This window comes from Vulpes lagopus, chromosome 24, assembly GCF_018345385.1.
Source record: "Vulpes lagopus strain Blue_001 chromosome 24, ASM1834538v1, whole genome shotgun sequence".
Lineage (NCBI taxonomy): Eukaryota > Metazoa > Chordata > Mammalia > Carnivora > Canidae > Vulpes > Vulpes lagopus.
This window is the reverse complement of record NC_054847.1, coordinates 2,845,541-2,865,589: the sequence shown is the minus strand read 5'-3', so window position 1 is coordinate 2,865,589 and position 20,049 is coordinate 2,845,541. Positions and strand designations below refer to the sequence as shown.

Sequence of the window (20,049 nt, the reverse complement as noted above, 5' to 3'; positions counted from 1 at the left end):
TAGGATGTGTTGATAGAGGTGAAATGAAATACTCCCTATACTCTGTTTTCGTTGCTATGGTGATACTACAGTGGGCTTGATGGTTGGACAGAAATGAAACGAAACATAATTGTCCTATGGAGGCGTTTTGGCTCAGCTCAGAAACATATATTTTTTTCTAAGATTCATTTATTTGTCTAAACAAGAGAGTGTGAGCACGAGCTGGGAGAGGAACAGAGGGAGAGAGAGAAGCAGGTTCCCCGCTGAGCACAGAGCCTGATGCAGAGGCTCAACCCCAGGACACTGAGATCATGACCTGAGCCAAAAGCAGATGCTTAACCAACTGAACCTCCCAGATGCCCCTCAGAAACATATTTTTTTAAATAAATTAATTTTTATTGATGTTCAATTTACCAACATACAGAATAACACCCAGTGCTCATCCCGTCAAGTGTCCCCCTCAGTGCCCGTCACCCATTCCCCCCCACCCCCCGCCCTCCTCCCCTTCCACCACCCCTAGTTCGTTTCCCAGAGTTATCAGAAACATATTTTTAAAGGTTAACTGAATATTTGCATCTTGAGGAGAATCGTGGCAGTCACATTAGGCTGCAGGAAAGCCGAGTTTGGTTACAGGTATGATAGGGAAGAGCCTACCTTGATCACCCTCAGCTCCTCTTCCTAATTTCCAGGGCCTGGAATCCTTGAAATTCCTCAGCAATGGAATAAATACCCGAGGCTCCAGGAAAAGTGTCCCTCAGGGTGTCTGCCTGTGAACCCTGCCAAGGTCCTGGCAGTAACACATACACCCTTTGCTAGCAGGGAAGACTTGACATGCCACTTGAGAAAGGTTAGCAACAAAAACACTCATTCCCTTGCTTCGATAAGTTCCCTTCTGGAACCTTCCTGTGGTGTCATAATGCAAACAGAGCTATGAGCACAAACTTGTTCATTGCAGTGTTGTGGATAATAGCAAAGGATTGGGTGCCTCTTGATGTCCATCCAGGGAGGATGACTACACAAATAACGGGGCATTTGTAGGAGAGACTATAATGCTGTATTTAAAGACTGGTGGTTAGAGTTTGGTACAGTGTAAGTAAGAAAATGCTTACAATATAAATGTCCAATGTAAAAGACAAAGTGGGAAACAAGTTTGTTTCCAAAATGTACTTCTGGGCAGGGGGCAGGACTGGTCTCTCCCCGCCAGATCTTCCAGGGGAAGGCTGGGGCGTTGTGGGCAACACAATTTGGACAGCCCCTTTCTTCTGCTGCTCTCCCAACACCCCGAAGGGGGGCTCAGGTCCCAGAGAGAAGTCCCACCCCGCATGATCCCTCACTCCAAATCCCATATCCACCAGGACTCTCTCCCGCCAGGGTCCTGCTCCCCGTGGCTGTCTCCCAGTGTCTGCTCTTTCTGGTGCCACTGCAGGGGCTCTGCCTGTCTGTGATCCTGCCTCCACGGGATTCGAGGTCTGGGGAGATGGGAGCCACTCAGTCCCCTCCTGACCCCTCCTACACTCCTGGCTTCCCCTTCCTCCAAAAAAAAAAAAAAATGTATCCAAAATGTACTTCTGTCAAATTTTGTTTAAAACAGGCCGTGGCTAGACATACCTTATAAGCTGCTTTCTTCTGCCCACATATTCTGTTCTGCTATCTCTTTTTGCACTAGGGCAGAGGAAGAGAGCCAGAGAGGACCCAGCCCCATGCCAGGGGCCCCGGAGCAAGGGGCTCACCGTTTCTGGGAGCTGCCCAAGGCAGCCACACCAATCCTCTGAGAGTGAACTGGTATCTTTCCAAACCAGAGAAGCCACAGGCCATGTGAAGCCTTCTTCCCCTCTCCCCCCAGAACAAGTGTTGGCCCAGAAACTGGCTGAGAGTTTAGGGAGCAAGAGGCCAGCTGGTGCCTAGGTAGGACTTGGGGACAGCACTCACAGGGAGCAGGTTGGGTGCTGGCTGAAAGTCCCAGGGCACATGCTTCCTCCAAATGGTTGTTATCCCTCCTCACTCCCTACCCCTGGCACCGGCTGTGTGATTGTAAGGAAAAAACTCCTTCACACTGAAACAGCAGGAGTGTTCATCACAAGGAAGCTGGGACTGTGAGGAACCCCCCCCCACAGGAAGCAGAGGCCGCTATTGGGCAGGGGTGGCCTCTGCCTCCAACTGGAACTGTCATCTCCAGCTCTACAGCCTGTCCACTGTACCCTTCTCTCTCCCCCCGGCGCTTAGTTCCTGTTTCTTCCTTTTTTTTTTTTTTTTTTTTTAAGATTTTATTTATTTATTCATGAGAGACACAAAGAGGCAGGGACAGGAGAAGCAGGCTCCATGCAGGGAGCCTGATGTGGGATTCGACCCCTGGACTCCAGGATGACGCCCTGAGCCAAAGCAGATGCCCAACCACTGAGCCACTCAGGCGTCCCTAGTTCCTATTTCCAAAAGAGGCCTAGGTCAGGGTTGCTGCCCTGCTGGAGCCTTGATTCTATCTGGCAAATGACAGCTGCTCCCTACACCTTGGCCTACAGTTCCCAAATGCCTCCCAAGCCCTGGGTCTGGGAAGAGACCTAACTGGCTCTGGTTGGGCCAACCAAGAGTATCACTGAGCGAGGTCTCTCTTCACCCAAGGAAAGGGCTGCAGCTGAGCAGTCACATCCTGTGCATTTACTTTCCACCTGCCTTCAGAGCCCTCACCCTCATACTTTCAGGGACTGCCTGCCCCTTCCAGCAGGGGCCTCTCCCACAATGCACCACCTGAATGGTCTGTATTTGTCTTATTGCAGAAACTCCCCTTCATATGAGTCCCAGCCCAAACCAGCTGCTTCTGCTTCCAGGGACACTGAAGATCTAGTTGCCCCAATGGCCTTTAGCTCTGTTATAGGCTTCCTAGCATCTCCTGTGTGTGTGTGTCCCAGTTAGGACATGGGGTATTTGGGATCAGAGTTTTTTTTTTGTGGGCTTCCTTGGAGTCTCCATGACCCCTGGGGATATGCTGAACTCCCTGGATGATCAGCTGATTGTCAGCATAGGGTCTGGCTAGTGGCCAGCAACAGGTGCATGGAGAGCAGACTCTGATGGCCCGTGGGGACTCTCTGCTGAAGAGGCCAGGGTTAAAGGTCAGGCTGCTGTGAGGCTCTGCTGGCTGGGGCTGCAGCAGCCATGTGGGAGTGGAGAGTGCTAGAGCGCCCAAGGACAAAGTCCTGCAATAAATTATGTGGGCCCAGACTGCTGGGCCATTTCCTCTTGGGGCCCTTCTGCCTCTTCCTCCTCTCCCTTACTCTCTGACACGCCCAGAGCCCCAGCACTGCCTCCTTTCCCTGCTCTTTCAGAGTGCCTAGAGTGGAAGGGAAGGGAGTCAACGAGACCCCGTCCTGAGAAGGTAAGGGAGCACCACGGGCTTCTCTGCCTGCCAGACGGGCCCAGGCCTGTGTTCTGCCAGCTGGGAGGATGGGAGGACGGAGTCACTTCTCAGGAGGGGGGCGACTGGACGGAAGGTGGGTTGGAAGGTACAGATCTGCAGAAGCACTGAGGGTCTGATCTGGAAACCAGGTGATCAGGAAAGGCCTGGGACGTAGAGAGCCAGAGATTCCTTTCAGGAGCCTGGAAACCAGGAACCCCAGCCCAGAAACTTGTTGGGTCAGGCTGCAGGGCTGGCCTGGTAGGCTGGGGAGGAGGAGGGGGAGAAGCTGCCCTGGGCCTCCACTGGAGGAAGGCAGACTCACGGGCAGAGGGGATGCTCAGGGCTGGGGTTAGCCTAGCCACCAGCCTTCTTGTAGTGTAAGGACTTACCAAGGAATCACAGGCCGTGAGGGACAGCCTGGGTGCCAGTGGTCTGGCCCTGGCAGATGTCAGCTGTGCTACGTGTGCCATCTCACTGCGTCCTCACAGCTCCCTGGTGTTACTACTTCCAACTTGTGGACAAGGAGACTGAGGACCATGAAAGTTGGGGTACCCCCAGGAGAAGAGTCAAGGCCGGACTCCAAAACCCAGGCTCCTCTGACTCACCTCTGAACCTTCTTGGACAATGGCAGACAATTGTGTTAATTACTCTGAGAGGCCCGGGCCCCCGGGCGAGGCAGGATCCTCCCCGCCCGGCCACAAAGCCTCCGGAGTGGACGTGTCGAGTTGTTGGGGAACAGGGTGTCTGTGGAAGGGCTACTCTGCCACGCGTTTCCTTGACTTGCCTCACCTGAGCTGCCAGCATGGTGGACACCCATCCCCATCTCACAAACGAGGAAATCTGAGATGTAGGGAGGGAAGGTCTGGCACCTGGCAGGTGTGGGGCCCCACCCTAAATCTCTTAGATTGTGCGTGTTTGTTCCCCACAACAAGGCGTCCCCTTAAGGCCACACTCTGTAACTCTGCACTTGGATTTTGTTCTAACCCATAAAATCCCTGAATTCAAGATTTTAGTTCAAGAAAACCGGAACTGCATGTGGCCCTCCGGGCTTGGAGTGCACGGCTCCAAGAAATCTGTTATGAACCTTCAGCTCAACAGTGCTTCTGGTAGGAAACCGTTCCCGTTGCCCAGGACCTGCTGGGCACCCTGTCGCCTGGCCTTTGGGTGCCTCTTCCCAGAGGACCTGTCCAAGTGTATCTGACTTGGGCCAGGCTGCATCCTCGCTTGGGTATAGGGCCAGGCACTCTGAGGGTGTACCTCTGTAGGGAGGTGACTCGGCAGGACAAAGGTTCCCATTTACCTAGATGCATTTATGCCACAGTATGCTTTTCATGTCTTCTGCAAAGGCTCTTGCTTCCACGTTGTCACTTAGTCCACTTGTCAAGCTGCAGGGAAAAAGAGCAAGAATTGTATATTTTTCACAAAAGAGGACGCTGAGATAAAGGAGGGTAAAATTCTCTGCCCGAGGCCACTGGCTATGAGCCCCTTGAAGGCATAGGTTAATCCCCTCAGGGTTTCTCTGTCCCCACACCTACCCAGGGCATGGCGGAGAATAGGCACTTGGGGAAGATATGTTGGATGAAGGAATGAAGTAGCTAGTGGCAAGTAAAGCTAGGAATGAAGTCAAGTTTTCTATCCAATGTCATTTTAGACCCCCTTGTCTACTTCCTCAATTAATCAGGCCGTGTGTACCATGTTCCTTCACTGCCGGCTGGGGGATGAGACTGTGCAAAGGAAAAGTGACCCACAGGCATCAAGAGCCAGAGGACGAGATTGTTGGGGTCGAGGGCAGAGCAGGAAGGGGGAAGAGTGACAGAGAAGGAGGCGAAGGGACAAGGAAGCTGTGTAGGAAAGGATGGCTCCATGACAAGGCAGAGAGCTGGGATGTTCCAGGCTAAGGAAAGTGCATCACAGACTTGCAGAGGGAAGAGAGTATGAGTCCAGCTTGGGTGCTGCTACTGAGCACTTGAAGTGTGGCTGGGGTGACTGAGGAACTAATTTTTAAATTTTAACTAAAATGAATTTAAATGTAAATAGCCACATTCGGCTAGCGGCTACCACACTGGACAGTGCAGTTCTAGAGAGGGCAGCATGTCGGGCTAAGGAGAGGAGTGAAGTGGAATCTTACAAGGACTTCCCCGCCGGACAAGTGTGGGTTCAAATCCTGACTCAGCCACCTACCAGGTATAGGACCTGAAGCCTTTGTTTCTTCATCTGTCACATGGAACCATATCACTCACCTTGCAGCGTTGTTGTACGGATTATATTAATTAGCTACTATTGGAAAACTCTCAGCATGGGGCCTGAGGACGGTCTGAGGCCCTACTTTCTTCTGGGGGCTAAGGACAGAGTGCTGAGGGTAGGCACAGGAACCAAGGTGCAGTGGAACAGATTGACGTGCACAGGCACCTGTATCTGTAAATCATTAATCACCTGCCTTATAAAAGTAAACAAAAGAGAGTCATTTGAGGCAGCTTATAGAGCTACCTATAATGCAACAGAATCAAAACTAGAATAAATGAGAAAGCAAGATGAAGGGAAAGTTAGGGTAGGAAAGTACAATTCAGCTAGAGAAAGTTTAGTAAAGGAGATTCCAGTCTATTTGTTAAACATAGCCACTAAGTTTACTCTGAGACGCCTAGTGGGCAACGGAAAAACAAAATAGAAGCAGTGATGAGTTTAAACATGTCTTTGTTAAGAACAAACCAGTTTCTGAGAAGAAGCCCATCTTTCCTGGTGCTGTAAAGGGGATATCGAGCAAGGAAATGCCATTGGCAAAAATAGTAGTCAGGAGGGCTTCTCTCTTCCAAGCTGTCTCTGGGCAGGCCGAGGGCACCCTGCCGACCCAAAGCTCCGGAGAAGCTATTCTCTGAGCGACTGTAAACTACAAGTCTCAGTGCAGGACATGAATGCCCTTCCTGAGGACAGGCCAGGGTCTCCTGAGCCCAGGGAAGGCAGACGTCAGCGAGGATGAGTGAGGACAGAGTCAGAGAGGCTCCAAGGGGACACTAAAGCCAGTGGATGAGTGGCCAGAGATGAGGCTGTAGAGGCAGGCACTTCATCGATACCTGCAGGGAGCCCTAAAGCACCTGAATCCAGATGTGTGTGTTAGGTGTGAGTGGGGGAGGGATAAACTCAGTTTAAGGTGCTCATCATACAACATTGTGGAGGACCAGCGCCCCAGCTGAATTCCAGGCAGCTGTATTGCTTCTCTGGAGGGGGAGCTTCTTCAACTAGGGCCACCCTGCCATCAGTGACTCCCCAAGGAGGGTCTAGGGATCTAGACCTGCTAGATTCTGCGTCTAAAGAAGCAGGGCCTCTCAGCTCTACATTAGCACACAATGCAAGGTTTTTGTCAGTAGGAGTAGCCAGGCCCCGTGCCCACTAGGGGAGGATGAGATGGAATATTATAGCTTAACATCCTCAACCTGGCCTCACCTGGGCAAGAGAGAAAGGGAGCCCTAGTGAGGACCCAAGAGCATCATCTCTCTGGGCCAGGGGGCACCGCTCAGGGACATATATCTCCTGAGCTGCCATTTGCATGGTATTCGTGGGAATGGCACCCCACTGACATCACCCCAAATGCCAGGCAATCCTATGTGGTGTGGGACTGCCTTTCCATGGAGGGTGTGGTCCTCTGGGCCCTGGGCTGCTGAGAGGCCCTGAGCCATCCTGGCTGGATCAGGACACAAGGAGGGGCTCAGAAGTCGGGGTTGACAGGCCCTTTTTCCTCATGGTCTACCACACCCAGCACCACAGAGAGCTCCCAGCTCACTAGTACCACCCTCAGCCCATCCCATTCCTCCCATCCCATTCCAGCCCATCTTAAAGCCATCAGATTGATAGCTGATCTTTGCAGATGTTCATCCCTGTGAGAAAGGAGTGGGATTTCAGACACCCGGACGATGCTGTAGACAGCAAAATAAATAATAAAAATATATGGCTATGGGAAAGCCAAACATGACTGAAAGGAGCAAATTGTGAAGGAAAAGCCTTCCCCCACCTTCCTCCCTGTACTCCCCACTCCAGTCCTCCGCTCCAGAAAAAAACCACTGGTAACGGTTTAATAGAATTACTTCTAAACAAGATGTGTCTCCATCTTTATATATAGGTACACTCTATATGTCTAAACAAAAATGACATAATACTATGAAACATAGCTTGCTTTTGTTACAAACTCATGTATCAGCACATATATTAGATCGCACCATCTGAAACCACCAATATTTGATTGTCTTGAGTGTCTGCAGTGGGATGGTCTAGCCCGGGTCCCTATCACCTGCTGGGCTGGGTTGTTTTCCACTGAGTGGTGGCCCTTCTCACCTACATCCGCCCATGCAGCCTTTCTTCCCCTTGAAATGGCAGATTCCACATCAGGGGCCCTTGGCTCTGGGGGAGTTGGCTGGTGACATCGGGTAATTTCCAAGCCTCTCAATCTGTCCCCCAGCCCCAATCTCAGACACCTTTTCTGCACCACTTCCCTGGGCAATGCTTCGTCAGACCTCCAGGGTACTGTTGCCCTCCAGACTAGCTTCCCATAGACCAGAGTCTCAGTGTGGGTTTTGCTTCGCAGACTCCAGCCTCCAGCACACAGCCTCTGCTGGTTCCAAGCAACACTTTGATTCTCTCCCCAGCTCCACCTCCCCACTCACCCTTCAGCATTTTCTTACCCCTTCCTCCATACTCCAGTGATGCCCAGAAGTACATGAGAGTGGTGTGGCTTTGGACATCCTGCAGGTCTGAGAATGGTTTTGGGAACCAGCAGCTTACTCTTCTCCCTTCCGGAGATGGTCACCCCCATTCTGGTACCTGAGGTTAGGAAGACCTTGGGCCGGTGCAGGACATCCCATGGGCTCAGCAACACACTGATCTGCCGCAGGGCTGGACAGGGGGCCTGAGCTAAGAAGAAAGCATCTCACTAATCAGAGGTGGGAACTTGTGAATATTCCAGGGCTTTCCCTCAGGGGCAACACTGCACCTGATTCCCTGGGATGTGGGGCAGGGCCGTTTCCTTCTTCGCAGGGGCCATCCATCCATCTACCCACCCACCCACTCATCCATCCATACATTCATTCAGCAAGTATATCGTGAGCCCCTACCAGAATGAGTAGGGCCCAGTTCTGTTCTTAAGATTCTCACCAGTGTGGGAGAGACACACATAGTGATGCATAAAAACAGGGGGAAGTGCTGAGATAGGAAATTGTAGCTGCACCATGTGAGGGTGGCTGTACCTGTATATGGGCACAGACATGCATGCATACATGTTCCTTCTAAACTCACATCAGATCAAGTACACTGACACTGAAGTGAGGGGGAATGTGGGCTATTTCTGGAACTGCCTGAAATCAGTGCACCCTATGGGAGAAGAGGGGAGATACAAGCCTGAAAAGCTAGGCAGGCCGTGATCCTGAAAAACCTGAATGCCATAAAGATATTTTACACTTCAGAGCACCTGCTGGCTCAGTCAGTTAAGCATCCAACTCTTGATTTCAGCTCAGGTCTTTCGTTCAGGCCCCATCGCGGAGCCTCAAAGAGTGTAGAGCCTACTTAAAAGCAAACAAAAAAAGATATGGCACGCTCCTAAGCAATGGAGAGGCGTGACATGCCAATTATTTGCATCTTATGAAGATCACTTAGTTGGTAGAATGAAGAATAATTTTTTAAAGATTTTATTTATTTATGCATGAGAGACACAGAGAGAAAGAGAGAGAGGCAGAGACACAGGCAGAGGGAGAAGCAGGCTCCATGCAGGGAGCCTGACGTGGGACTCGATCCTGGGAATCCAGGATCACGCCCTGGGCCGAAGGCAGCACTAAACCCCTGAGCCACTCGGGCTGCCCTGAAGAATAATTTTTAGAGAAATCAGAAGTAAGTCTACCTGGGAGGCTTTCAGTCCCCCAAATGAAGCATAATAGGGAACTAAAGAATGGGCAGGAGGGGAGAGTGCTTTTAGTTTTTCCTTTCTTTTAATGTCTTTTATCTGGTTTTGGTATTAGGGTAATACTGACCTCGTAGAATTAGTTAGAAAGTATTTTCTCTGCTTCTGTTTCATGGGAGATTTTGTGGAGAATTGGAAACATTACTTCCTTAGATGTTTGGTGGAATTTGGTGAAACCATCCAGGGCTGGTGCTTTATTTTTCAACAGGTTATTAATCATTGATTTAATTTCTTTAATGGGTGTGGGCCTATTCAGATTGTCTATACTTCTTGTGTGTGTTTTTGCAGTTTTTGTCTTTCAAGGAATTGGTCTATTTCATCTAAGTTATCAAATTTGTAGGGATCTAGTTGTCCATAATATTTCTTTTTTTATCTTTAACGTCCATGGGATCAGGTCAATTATCCTTGGGATGTTCTTCTTTCATTTCTTATATTTTAAATTAGCATCTTCCCTCTTTTTTTCTTGGTTAGCTGGTTAGGGGTTTATCATTTTATTGATGTTTTCAAAGAACTAGATTTTGGTTTCATTGATTTTCTCTATTGATTTCCTATTTTCTGATTTGTGATCTCTGCCCTAATTTTTATTGCTTTTCTTTATCTTGTTTTAGGATTATATTGCTCTTCTTTCTCCAGTTTCCTAGGGTGGAAGCTTAGATTATTAATTTTAGATCTTTCTTCTCTTTTATTTTTTTTAAGATTTTATTTTTAAGTAATCTCTATACCCAGTGTGGGGTTCAAACTCACAATCCCAGGATCAAGAGTCACATGCTCCACTGAACTGAGCCAGACAGGCACCCCTTAGATCTTTCTTGTTTTTTAATATAGTCTTTCAGTGCTACAAATTTCCCTCTAGGGGCACCTGGGTGGCTCACTTGGTTAAGCGTCTGCCTTGGGCTCAGGTCATGATCCCAGAGTCTGGGATGGAGTCCCAAATCCCAGGACTGAGTCCCAGGATCAAGCCTCCCATGGTTGGGCTCCCTGCCCAGCAGGGAGTCTGCTCCCTCTAACCACCCCCACTTGTGCTCTCTCTCTCTCTCTCTCTCACTTCCAAATAAATAAATACAATCTTTTTTAAAATTAAAAAAATAAATTTTCCTCTAAGTACATCTTTTACTACATTCCACAAATTTCATTAAATCGTATTTTCATTTGCATTTTGTTGAAAACATCCAAAAATTTTTCTTGAGAGAGAAAGAGAGGCAGAGACACAGACAGAGGGAGAAGCAGGCTCCCGATGTGGGACTCGATCCCGAGACTCAATCCCAGGACTCCAGGATCACTCCCTGGACCAAAGGCAGGCGCTAAACCACTGAGCCACCCAGGGATCCCCTTCTTGAGACTTTTTTGATTCATGCATTAATTAGAAGTATGTTTCTTAATCTCCAAATATTTGGGGATTTTTCTGCTATTTTGATTTTTAATATAATTCCATCAGTCTGAGAGCAGACATTGTATGATTTCCCTTCTTTTAAATTTGTTCAGGTTTACTTATGGCTCAGGATGTGGTCTATCTTGGTGAATGTTCCATGTGAACTTGAGAAGAATATATGTCCCACTGTTGTTGGATGAGGTATCCTACCAATGGCAACCACATTCAATTGATTGATAACACTATTGAATTTGACGATGCCCTTACTGATATTCTGTCTGCCAGACTGTCCGTTACTGACAGAGGAGGGTTAGGTTCCAACTATAGTAGTGCATTCATCTTTTTCTCCTTGTAGTTCTACCAATTTTTGTCTCATGTATTTTGATGGTCTGTTGTTAGGTGCATAAATGTTAAGTAATGTCATGTCTTCTTTGAGAATTGGCCCGCCTGGGCCAATTTATAGTTTTGTATTATTGTGTAGTACCCCTCTTTATTCCTCCTTGCCCTCGAGTCTGCTCTGTCTAAAATGACTTTAGCTACTCCAGCTTTCTTTTGATTAGTTAACACTAATCATGATATCTTTATCTCTTTACTTTTAAACTTTTTAAAAAATTTTTGTTTATTTATGATAGTCACAGAGAAAGAGAGAGAGAGGCAGAGACATAGGCAGAGGGAGAAGCAGGCTCCATGCACCAGGAGCCTGACGTGGGATTCGATCCCGGGTCTCCAGTATCCCACCCTAGGCCAAAGGCAGGCGCCAAACCACTGCGCCACCCAGGGATCCCTATCTCTTTACTTTTAATATGTGTCTTTATTTTCAAAGTGGGTTTCTTATAGACAACATGTAGTTGGGAGCCTTAAGTTCTCAGATCCTAGTGAACATTTAGAGATGGGGATAATAGGATGACTCAAATGTTTTCTTCACAGTAGATAGTTAAATTCACTGAGATAAAGAATGCACAGAAAATAGCAGGTGTGAGAACAGAGGTGATGAGTTGCTGTGATCATGCTGAGTTTAACATGCCCACCTATCTGCTGAACATTCCAGAAAATAGGGACTTGGTGGATCTGGAGTTCAGGATTGAGATGGGGATTGGAGACATTGATTTTGGACTTGGAAGTGCTTTGATCGTGACCGTGGCCCTGGGAGAGGGTAGGGAAAAGCCTGTGACTGGCCCCTGCTTGGGTCACAGGCTGACTCTGAGGTACTATATTTATGTCTTTCAAGGCCCTTCTTAGAAATATAGTTTGGACAAAGGAAGGAGAATTTCCCCAAAAGGGAAGAGAGGAAGGCATTTCACGTGGACAAAAACAATCAGCATCTCTCTCAAACAGGAAGAGGTGAAGGTGAGGGAAATGGCCCTGGGAGGAGATTGAGGGTGCCCCCAGATCAAAGGGAAGGTGGGAAAGTCAAGAGGGTGCAGTCTAGGAAAGTGGGTATGGCTGAAGAAGTCCTGCCATGGATTTGGGCAACTCTGCCCTAGAGGGTCTGTTGGATGTTTGTGTCCTGGGAAGGCTTGAGAGGTGAGAGCAGAGAAAGCATGGGGGGTAGAGGGATATCTCTTTCAGGGAACTCAGCTGTGGAGCAAGAGCAAGAGAAGGGCAATAGCTGGAGGGGGTCATGAGGTCCAAGAAAATTCATTTTTTAAGGGATTTTATTTATTTACTTATTTGAAAGAGAGAGAGCGAGAGCCAGAGAGCACAAGCTAGGGAAATGGCAGAGAGAGGAGAAGCAGGTGCCCTGCTCAGCAAAGCCTGATGTAGGACTCAATCCCAGGACCCCAGGATCATGGCCTGAGCTGAAGGCAGGTGCTTTACCAACTGAGCCACCCCGGTGCCCCAAAAATTTATTTCTTTTTCAAAAATTCATTTTTAGACAAAACCTGAGTTTCTCTCTATGCAGAGAGGAAAGGCCAGAACAGTGAGAATAGATGAAGATGTAAGAATGAGGGGTAGTTTTTAGTTATCTATTGCTACATGGCAAGTGATTCCAAAATTCTGCAGCTTAAAATGACAAGTATTTATCATCTCATGCACTTTCCAAGTGTCAGAAATCCAAGAGCAGCATAGCTGGGCAGTTCTTCACCAAGGACTGTAGTGAGGTTTACACTCATTTTCTAGGACTGCCCTAACAAAATACCAGACTAAGCAGCTTAAACAACAGATGTTTATGGCAGGGTTGGTTTGTCTCCAAGGCCTCTCTCACTGGCTTACAAATAGCCACTCTCTCGCTGCTTTGTCCTCATATGGTCATCCCTATGCTCACGCACACCTCTGGTATGCCTCCCTCTTTCTACAAGGACATCAGTCTTATTGGATTAGGCCCTACCCTAATAGCCGTGATTTAATCTCATCCCCCTTTTATTTATTTATTTTTTAAAGATTTATTTATTTATTTATTTATTTATTTATTTATTTATTTATTATAGACATAGAGAGAGAGAGAGAGAGAGAGAGAGGCAGAGACACAGACAGAGGGAGAAGCAGGCTCCATGCCAGGAGCCTGACGTGGGACTCGATCCCGGGACTCCAGGATCGCGCCCTGGGCCAAAGGCAGGCACTAAACCGCTGAGCCACCCAGGGATCCCCTCATCCCCCTTTTAAAAGCCTCCTCTTTAAATACAGTCCCATTCTGAGGGACTGGGGGTTAGGACTTCGGCATATGAATGTGGCGGGGCGGGGGGCGGGCAATGCACAATTTAGCCCATAACAGTCAAGATGTTGGCTGGAGCTGTGGACATCTGTGACCTTGACCAGGGTGGGGAAGCTGCTTCCAAGATTATTGGCTGTTGACTGGAGATCCAGTTCCTCCCCACAGGGGCCCCTCCTTAGGGCTGCTGGTCCCCATGACATGGCAGCAAGGTTCCCCAAGCCAAGCGATCTTAGAGAGAGGAAGGGGGAAGCCACAAAGCCTTTATGAACTAGTCTCAGAGCTATACCTTATTCTATTTGTTAAAAGGAATCACCAAGTCCACACTCAAGGAGGGAAGAATGAGTCTCCGTCTTTTGAAAGGAGAAATGTTAAAAAATGTGTAGACATAACCACTGCAGTAATTGGTAAAGCAAGAGCCCCAGTGGAGGAGGCCAGAAAGGGCAGAGCTGGAGGGGTTAATGGGAGGCCATCAGGACATCCCTTCCCCTGGGCAGTCCCTTATGTGCTCATATGTAGAAGGAAAGGCAGGGAGCTGGAAGAGCTGGAGGTCGAGGGGCATCTCTCTTTTCCCTGTGGTGCAGAGTGCGTAATGGGAGGGAGCTTTAAAATAGGGGTTTTTTTGCAGAAAGAGCTGACCGTGGCCCATGGGAGGGTCTCAGGCATTTCTAAAGTCCTAGAAGAGGTACAGGCCATGAAACTGCCCTGGCCTGTCTTTGAGGTGGTGTGACACATCCCTGGTGTGCTCGGCTCAGGGGTGGGACTTTGCAAGTTGTGAGCAGGAGTCCTACTTCACAGGGGTGCAATAGGCCAGAGGGGTGCACATGTCGTGCAGTTTATTGTACTTTATTTTTGTGTTACATTTATGGGTATTTGTAAAACCACTTTGTTCCCAGAAAGATGAAAGGCCCTGTCCCAGCTGGCTGGGATAGGAATAAAGCTAGGATGCAGGCTGACAGACCAGGAAAAACAGAGGGGGTGAGGGGTCATAATGAAGCATGATGAAGTTGCTCATGGGGGAGGGCATGATGCTGGGTTAGGGTGTTTCTGGAGGACACGGCTTCTGAGGTGGAGCAGTTCTGGGACATGGGAAGACCAGGGCCAGTGGCAGGGGAGTGGACGTCACTGGAGTCTGGGGCCAGAGGAGTGGGAGTCCAGGATAGGCAGGTAACTGTGAGGCACATCCTGGTGTCTGGAGAAGGTTGATGTGATATACATGAAGGTCAGATGCCACGGGTGAGGGGGCAGAGGGTGACAGAGACCATGGGTGGGCCTCAAATTTCTCCCTGGAGTAGGGAAGCAAGAAGCCAGAGTGGCAGTGGGGAGCCAGGGGCAAGGCAATGCCCCTCTGCGTCCTTCCCACCCATCATCTCACTGGTTATGTGAGGCAGGGAGATGGACCTGAGAGAACTTCTGGGAGCCAGGATTCAGGTAAGAGTTTCTTTGCACTTTTATACAGACCCTTAAACTTTCCCAGAGCAGAGGAAGTAGGACAAAGTGCATTGATTTTGGAGTTGGGCAGAAGAATCCCATTCTTGTCTGACCAGTTTAATGGTTTTGGCAAAATCTCTATTTATTGGCCCCTGTTGTTCTACCCACAAAACAGGGATAGCAGTTATCTCCTCCTACAGCAGGGTCTGCTATGTGGGAAGTCCTCTCCTGAGGGCAGCTGTTGGTTGTAGGGATGTCAAGGTTTCTACTACCTAAATGAGAATAAACAGATCCCCCAAAGTTTGCCTGGCTGGCTCCACCTTAGCTGAGGTGTCCTGGTGATGGGTGGTCACCTGGGCCTACTTCTCCACAGACAAAGGAGTGGAAATGTGGCCTCAAGTGTCAGCAGCCTGATGCTTGTGCATGATAACCCCGCTCAGGAGCCTCAGGAGTGCTTCCCGGAGAAGTACTGGAGGCACAAACAAACATTTCATGGGTCCTCCCTGGGTGTCTCTGACCTCACAGAGACCCTGCAAAACTCCAACCATTTCCATTTCAGGAAGGAGCACACTAAATCACTTGCAGGACCTGCTCCAGCTGGCATAGCTGGTGGATGGCAGAGCCACACTCTCCCATTGTGCATACCACCTCCCCAGCCCCCTGTGGGGGACCACTCCCATGGGGCAGCTCAGGGCAGGGAGGCCCAGGGCCCTGAGCATCCGTGGGAAAGTTGGGCTGCAGTGCCCCCAAGGACACCTTTCCTAGATTCTCAGCCTCTGTCTATGCCCAAATGTCCCAGCCCAGGGGAACAGGGACAGGACCAGGACAGGAGGTTCCATGCTCCTTTAGAGTTAGAGAGAAAAACATAAGCTTGGACTTTAAAAAGGAATATACAATCTGATTACTGTCTTTTTGCATTGTAGGTGCTCAACAAAAGTGGAAGATTTAGATTGGCATTAAATATATAAATGCTGTACACTAAACACAAATTGGAATAAGAAAATTCTTTGTCCACCAGAACAGTGGCAAACGGCTCTGTCATGTTCACCCACTGCCTACACCCCTACTTTTCTCTCATCTCCCCACTCACTCTCTCAACCCAAACATGCTGACCCCAACATCCTTTGCACTTTTCCCTCTGACTTTGCTAGAGTTGCACCATCCTTGGAGAAGGCCTTCCCTTCCTTCCACTGTGAGTTCTTAATCATCTTTTAAAGTCACTGTCGAAGCTTCTCCAGGGATATCATTCAGGGTTTCATTGAACAAGCATTTCCTGGGGGCAGGCCTGTGCTAGATGTGGGGAGCACAGTGATGAACAAAACAGAACCAGCACACCTCTCAATGCTCACTAGGGACGTGGGTGAAGGGCTGTGCCCCAGGTCAGGACAGCAGCAGGCAGGGCCCACCAGTCTCCCTCCTTGGCCTGCCACAGCTAATGAGGCCTGCCAGAGTGCTCCCAAAACCCAGAGGAGGTAGCCAGGTGCTGGGGGCAGGTTGGAAATGAGGCAGATAAGGATTGGATTCCCAGCTGTGCTGCTACCTAACTGGGTCACCTGCCCTCTGTGGGGTCCCATGTAAGAAGTGGAGAAGCACCTGTGCACCTGTGTTTTGGGGTGCTATGAGGCTTACATAAAGTACGTCACATGTCTCTAGCTACACTGGCTGCTTACCTCAGCACTCCCCATGGTGCACACACCATGTGTGGTGGGTGATGACTGGTTTTCACGGATGTCTGAGCAGATAAAATTTGTGCTTCTGGATGACAGGGACTATGTCTTAAGTATGTTCAAAACCACCCATGCTACCTATATCAAGCCCAGTACAGAGTACAAAATAGATGTTCAATAAAGATGAGGTAAGGTGGAAGAAGATCCAGAAAGCATCTTCTCACCCTGGGATGGAACTGTGACTTATTTATCCATTTATTCAAGAGTCATATTTCTTGTGGGGCTCCTGGTTAAGTGTCTGCCTTTGGCTGGGGTCATGATCCCAGGAACCTGGGATCAAGCCCCATGTTTGGCTCCCTACTCAGCAGGGAGCTTGCTTCTCTCTCTTCCTCTGTCCCTCCTGCCTGCTCGTGCTTGCTCACTCTCTCTCTCTCTCTCTCTCTCTCTCTCAAATAAACTTATAAAATCTTAAAAAAAAAAAAAAAAGAAAGAGTAATTTTTTGAGCCAGGCCCCATGCCAGGTACTCAGGGCCATGTTGATATACACACATGGCCCCTTCTTCCGGGGGCTCCACGGCAGCGCCAGAATGTCAGAATGAGCACTAACATTCTGCTTTCTCTCTTCTCATAGGCTGGGAGGACCTGCTGCCTCAGGATGTCAGCCTTCAGGCTGGTAAGAATTGCATCTGCTGCATTAGGGTTTATCTGGGAAGTTACCAAAGGCCAGGTCAAATCACTCAGGGAGAGGCAACAAGGGCCCACAAGGAAAACATCAGAGGCAAGGGAATATGGGGAATAAGACAGATGATATTATATAAAGAAAGCAAGTTTGGCCAGCCTCTGGGCCTGGGCAGGCGGCCACACTGGGTGGTAATCCTTCACTTATATTTAGGACTTAAATGCCCTGACAAAGGGATTTCTCTTCCGTTGTCTCATTGTAACAGTTGCAGGGAGCTTACTTAGAATGAATGGAGATAAAATACTGGGCCTGATCTCCACCTTGGGCTCTGCACTGTCTTCTCTCAGCTCAACAAACATATAAGTGCCTGCAGTGTCTCAGTGGCCAAGAGATGTCCCCATGTGGGAAGGAAGCAAATGCTGAGACACTGCCCTGTGCTGGGGTTGGGGGAGGGAGGGGGGCACGGGCCTCTGGGCAGCTGGGGTAGTGCGTGCAGGATGAGAGAACCTTGGGGGCTGGAGGAGCCCAGATGAGAGTCCTCATCCCAACCCACTCCAGAATTCTGACCCAAACCCAGGAAAGCCAGATAGTGGAAATTCGTTTCTGATAAGAAAATGCCCCAGATATTCTTAGATGCATGCAAAGCCACAAAGTGGCCATTGTCTCCTTCTGGCTGCTAGATCCACACTGCTGAAAGGGGACAGCATCCCCCAGCAGCCGAGGGCTCCTGAACCAAGCCCTCCAACTACCTGAGTCACAGAAGGGTGGCTAGGGTTGTTTTTTTTTGTTGTTTGTTTTTTCCCAGACTAGAGTTGGGCTGTTTTAGGCTAGAGAGAGAACACACGTGGTCTCAAAATTCAGATTGCAAGGGCTTCTGGTAACTAAATCACAAACATTGGAACTCGATACCATTTTGGAGCATGAGGAGCACGCATTGCAAAGCAAAGCAGGCTTATTTCACAAAGGAATATACCCATGGGATGCATTAGTCCCAAGTGTCCCACTGGGAAGTAGGAATAATGACACCATTGTTTTGAGGGTTAAACTTGGTCATTCGAAGCCACATAAATTCCCAAACTTTGACAAACAACTTTAGGATCATTAGATATTCTGAAGGTGTACAGTGGGTGAGAGTGCTCTAGGCATGAGAAATAGCACACACAAAAGCTCAGAGGGATCCAGGTTATGGTGCATCTGAGAAAGTACTAGGAGCAGGTGGTAAGTCCCAGGGCTGAATCTGCTCTGTCCACAGTGGTGTCATGAGCCCCAGGCGGTACCGAGTGCTATAAATGTGTCTGCTCCAAACTGCAATGTGCTCTAAGTAAAAAGCCCATGCCAGCTCCAAGGACACAATATGAACAAAGAATGTAAAACATCTCACTAACAATTTTTATGTTGCTCACCCATCATTTCAATGATAATATTTTGAATATATTGGGTTAAATAACAACATTCATAAAATTAATTTCACCCATTTTTCTTTGTTTTAAATGCGATCGCTAGAACATTTTTCAATTTCATGTGTGGTTTGAATTCTATTTCTATTGGAAGCCCTGGCCTGGACCACACACTAAGGATTTATGTATTATGCATTGTATACAGCATCCCCTTCTGGCAGCTGAGGGGATATGGTATGAGTAGATTGGGCTGGATCACTTGCCCCACCCCTGAGGTGGAAGGGACCACCTCAAGAACCCCATGAATTGAGGAGAGGGAAGTCCTCAAACAAAAAAATGAAGACTTTTAAAGAAGATAATTAGGTCTTGCATTGCCAGTATATTGTTTCAACCATTAGATTTTCCCGGATTTTGGCTTTGGGGATCCCATCATGTGCATGCACACACCAGGTAGCTGACTTAAGGATGAACAGGCAAATAGACCTTTCTCTTTGCCATGATTACCAGCTTCTCTACCCTGTGGACAAATGAGAAAACCCAGAGCCTGGTGCTGCCATACATTCTGAGCCACCCCAAGGCCCTGGGCTGAGCATGGTTCTTCAGACACGTTAATAAAACCCCATCTTCCTTCCAAATGAGGACTGTGAATGTTTACATACTTGTGGGCAGAGGGGCTGGAAACCCTTCAATGCACAAGACTTGTTGGATATATTTTGAAATTCAAAGCACCTGTTAGATTGGCCCAGTCTTGATCCATGAAGTCATAAATATTTGTTTGCTTGATGGTAAGTAAATTGATCATACCTTATCCTCATCCATACTTCGTCAGATAGGGAGGTGGTACAATGACCATCTGTCCCTACAGAAGGGACGGGATTCTGTGGGTCTACTGATGGACCTGCACTGGAACTTAAACCAGAGACCTGCTGCTGGAGATCCCTCAATGACCCATATGACTTTCCATTTATTTAAGTACATGCAGACACAGACCATTTCTAGACTTGCCTCTTCTACAATGGAAAAGAAAGACAGTGGGTGAGCACACAGTATCAGGGCACCGTACCTGTTTCAGCGAGTAGGCCAACAGAGTCCACCCTTCTTGGGAGACGTTAGTGTGAAGGACCAGGTCTCTGGGAATCGGATTGTTTATGGCTTCGGGTCTTTGGGCTTCCTCCCAGTAATTTCGATATCAGGCTGGGTCACTCCCACCTTCTCTCCAGCAAGAGCTCTTCCTGCAGCCAGTTGTCAGGTATTTCCCATTATGAAGAGCAGTGAGGACTCTTGAGGACTCCGAAGATCTCCCTGCTTTCTGCAAATCCTCCTGTTTTTTAAATCTCAGTAGAGACTCTTACTTTCTTTGCAGCTGACAGCTGGTGCTTTTCTCTTCTTTTATTCTTTTTCCTGATTTGGCTGCTCTTGCACAGTCTTTTCCTGCTCATAGAGGTCACAAGGAAGCTCCAGTTTCTGCTACCTTGTTTCTCATTTATTTCCTAGGAGAGCTTTGGCCAAATAGAGAAGGCAAAAGTCATGTTCTTTGATTTCTTCTTCTAG

The 20,049-nt window shown here is 48.5% G+C and overlaps 1 protein-coding gene across 3 annotated transcripts in view; it reads left to right on the top strand.

Annotated features, from left to right (window-relative positions):
* Window positions 1–3,183: 3,183 nt before the first annotated feature.
* Window positions 3,184–20,049, top strand: part of MYO7B (myosin VIIB) — an 86,576-nt gene continuing 69,710 nt past the window's right edge. For all 3 annotated transcript variants that reach the window (XM_041739982.1, XM_041739981.1, XM_041739980.1), the window contains exons 1-2: window positions 3,184–3,346; window positions 17,054–17,095. In XM_041739982.1, coding sequence (XP_041595916.1) covers window positions 17,078–17,095 — 18 coding nt within the window. In that variant the 5' untranslated portion in view covers window positions 3,184–3,346; window positions 17,054–17,077. The remainder of the gene's footprint in view (window positions 3,347–17,053; window positions 17,096–20,049) is intronic.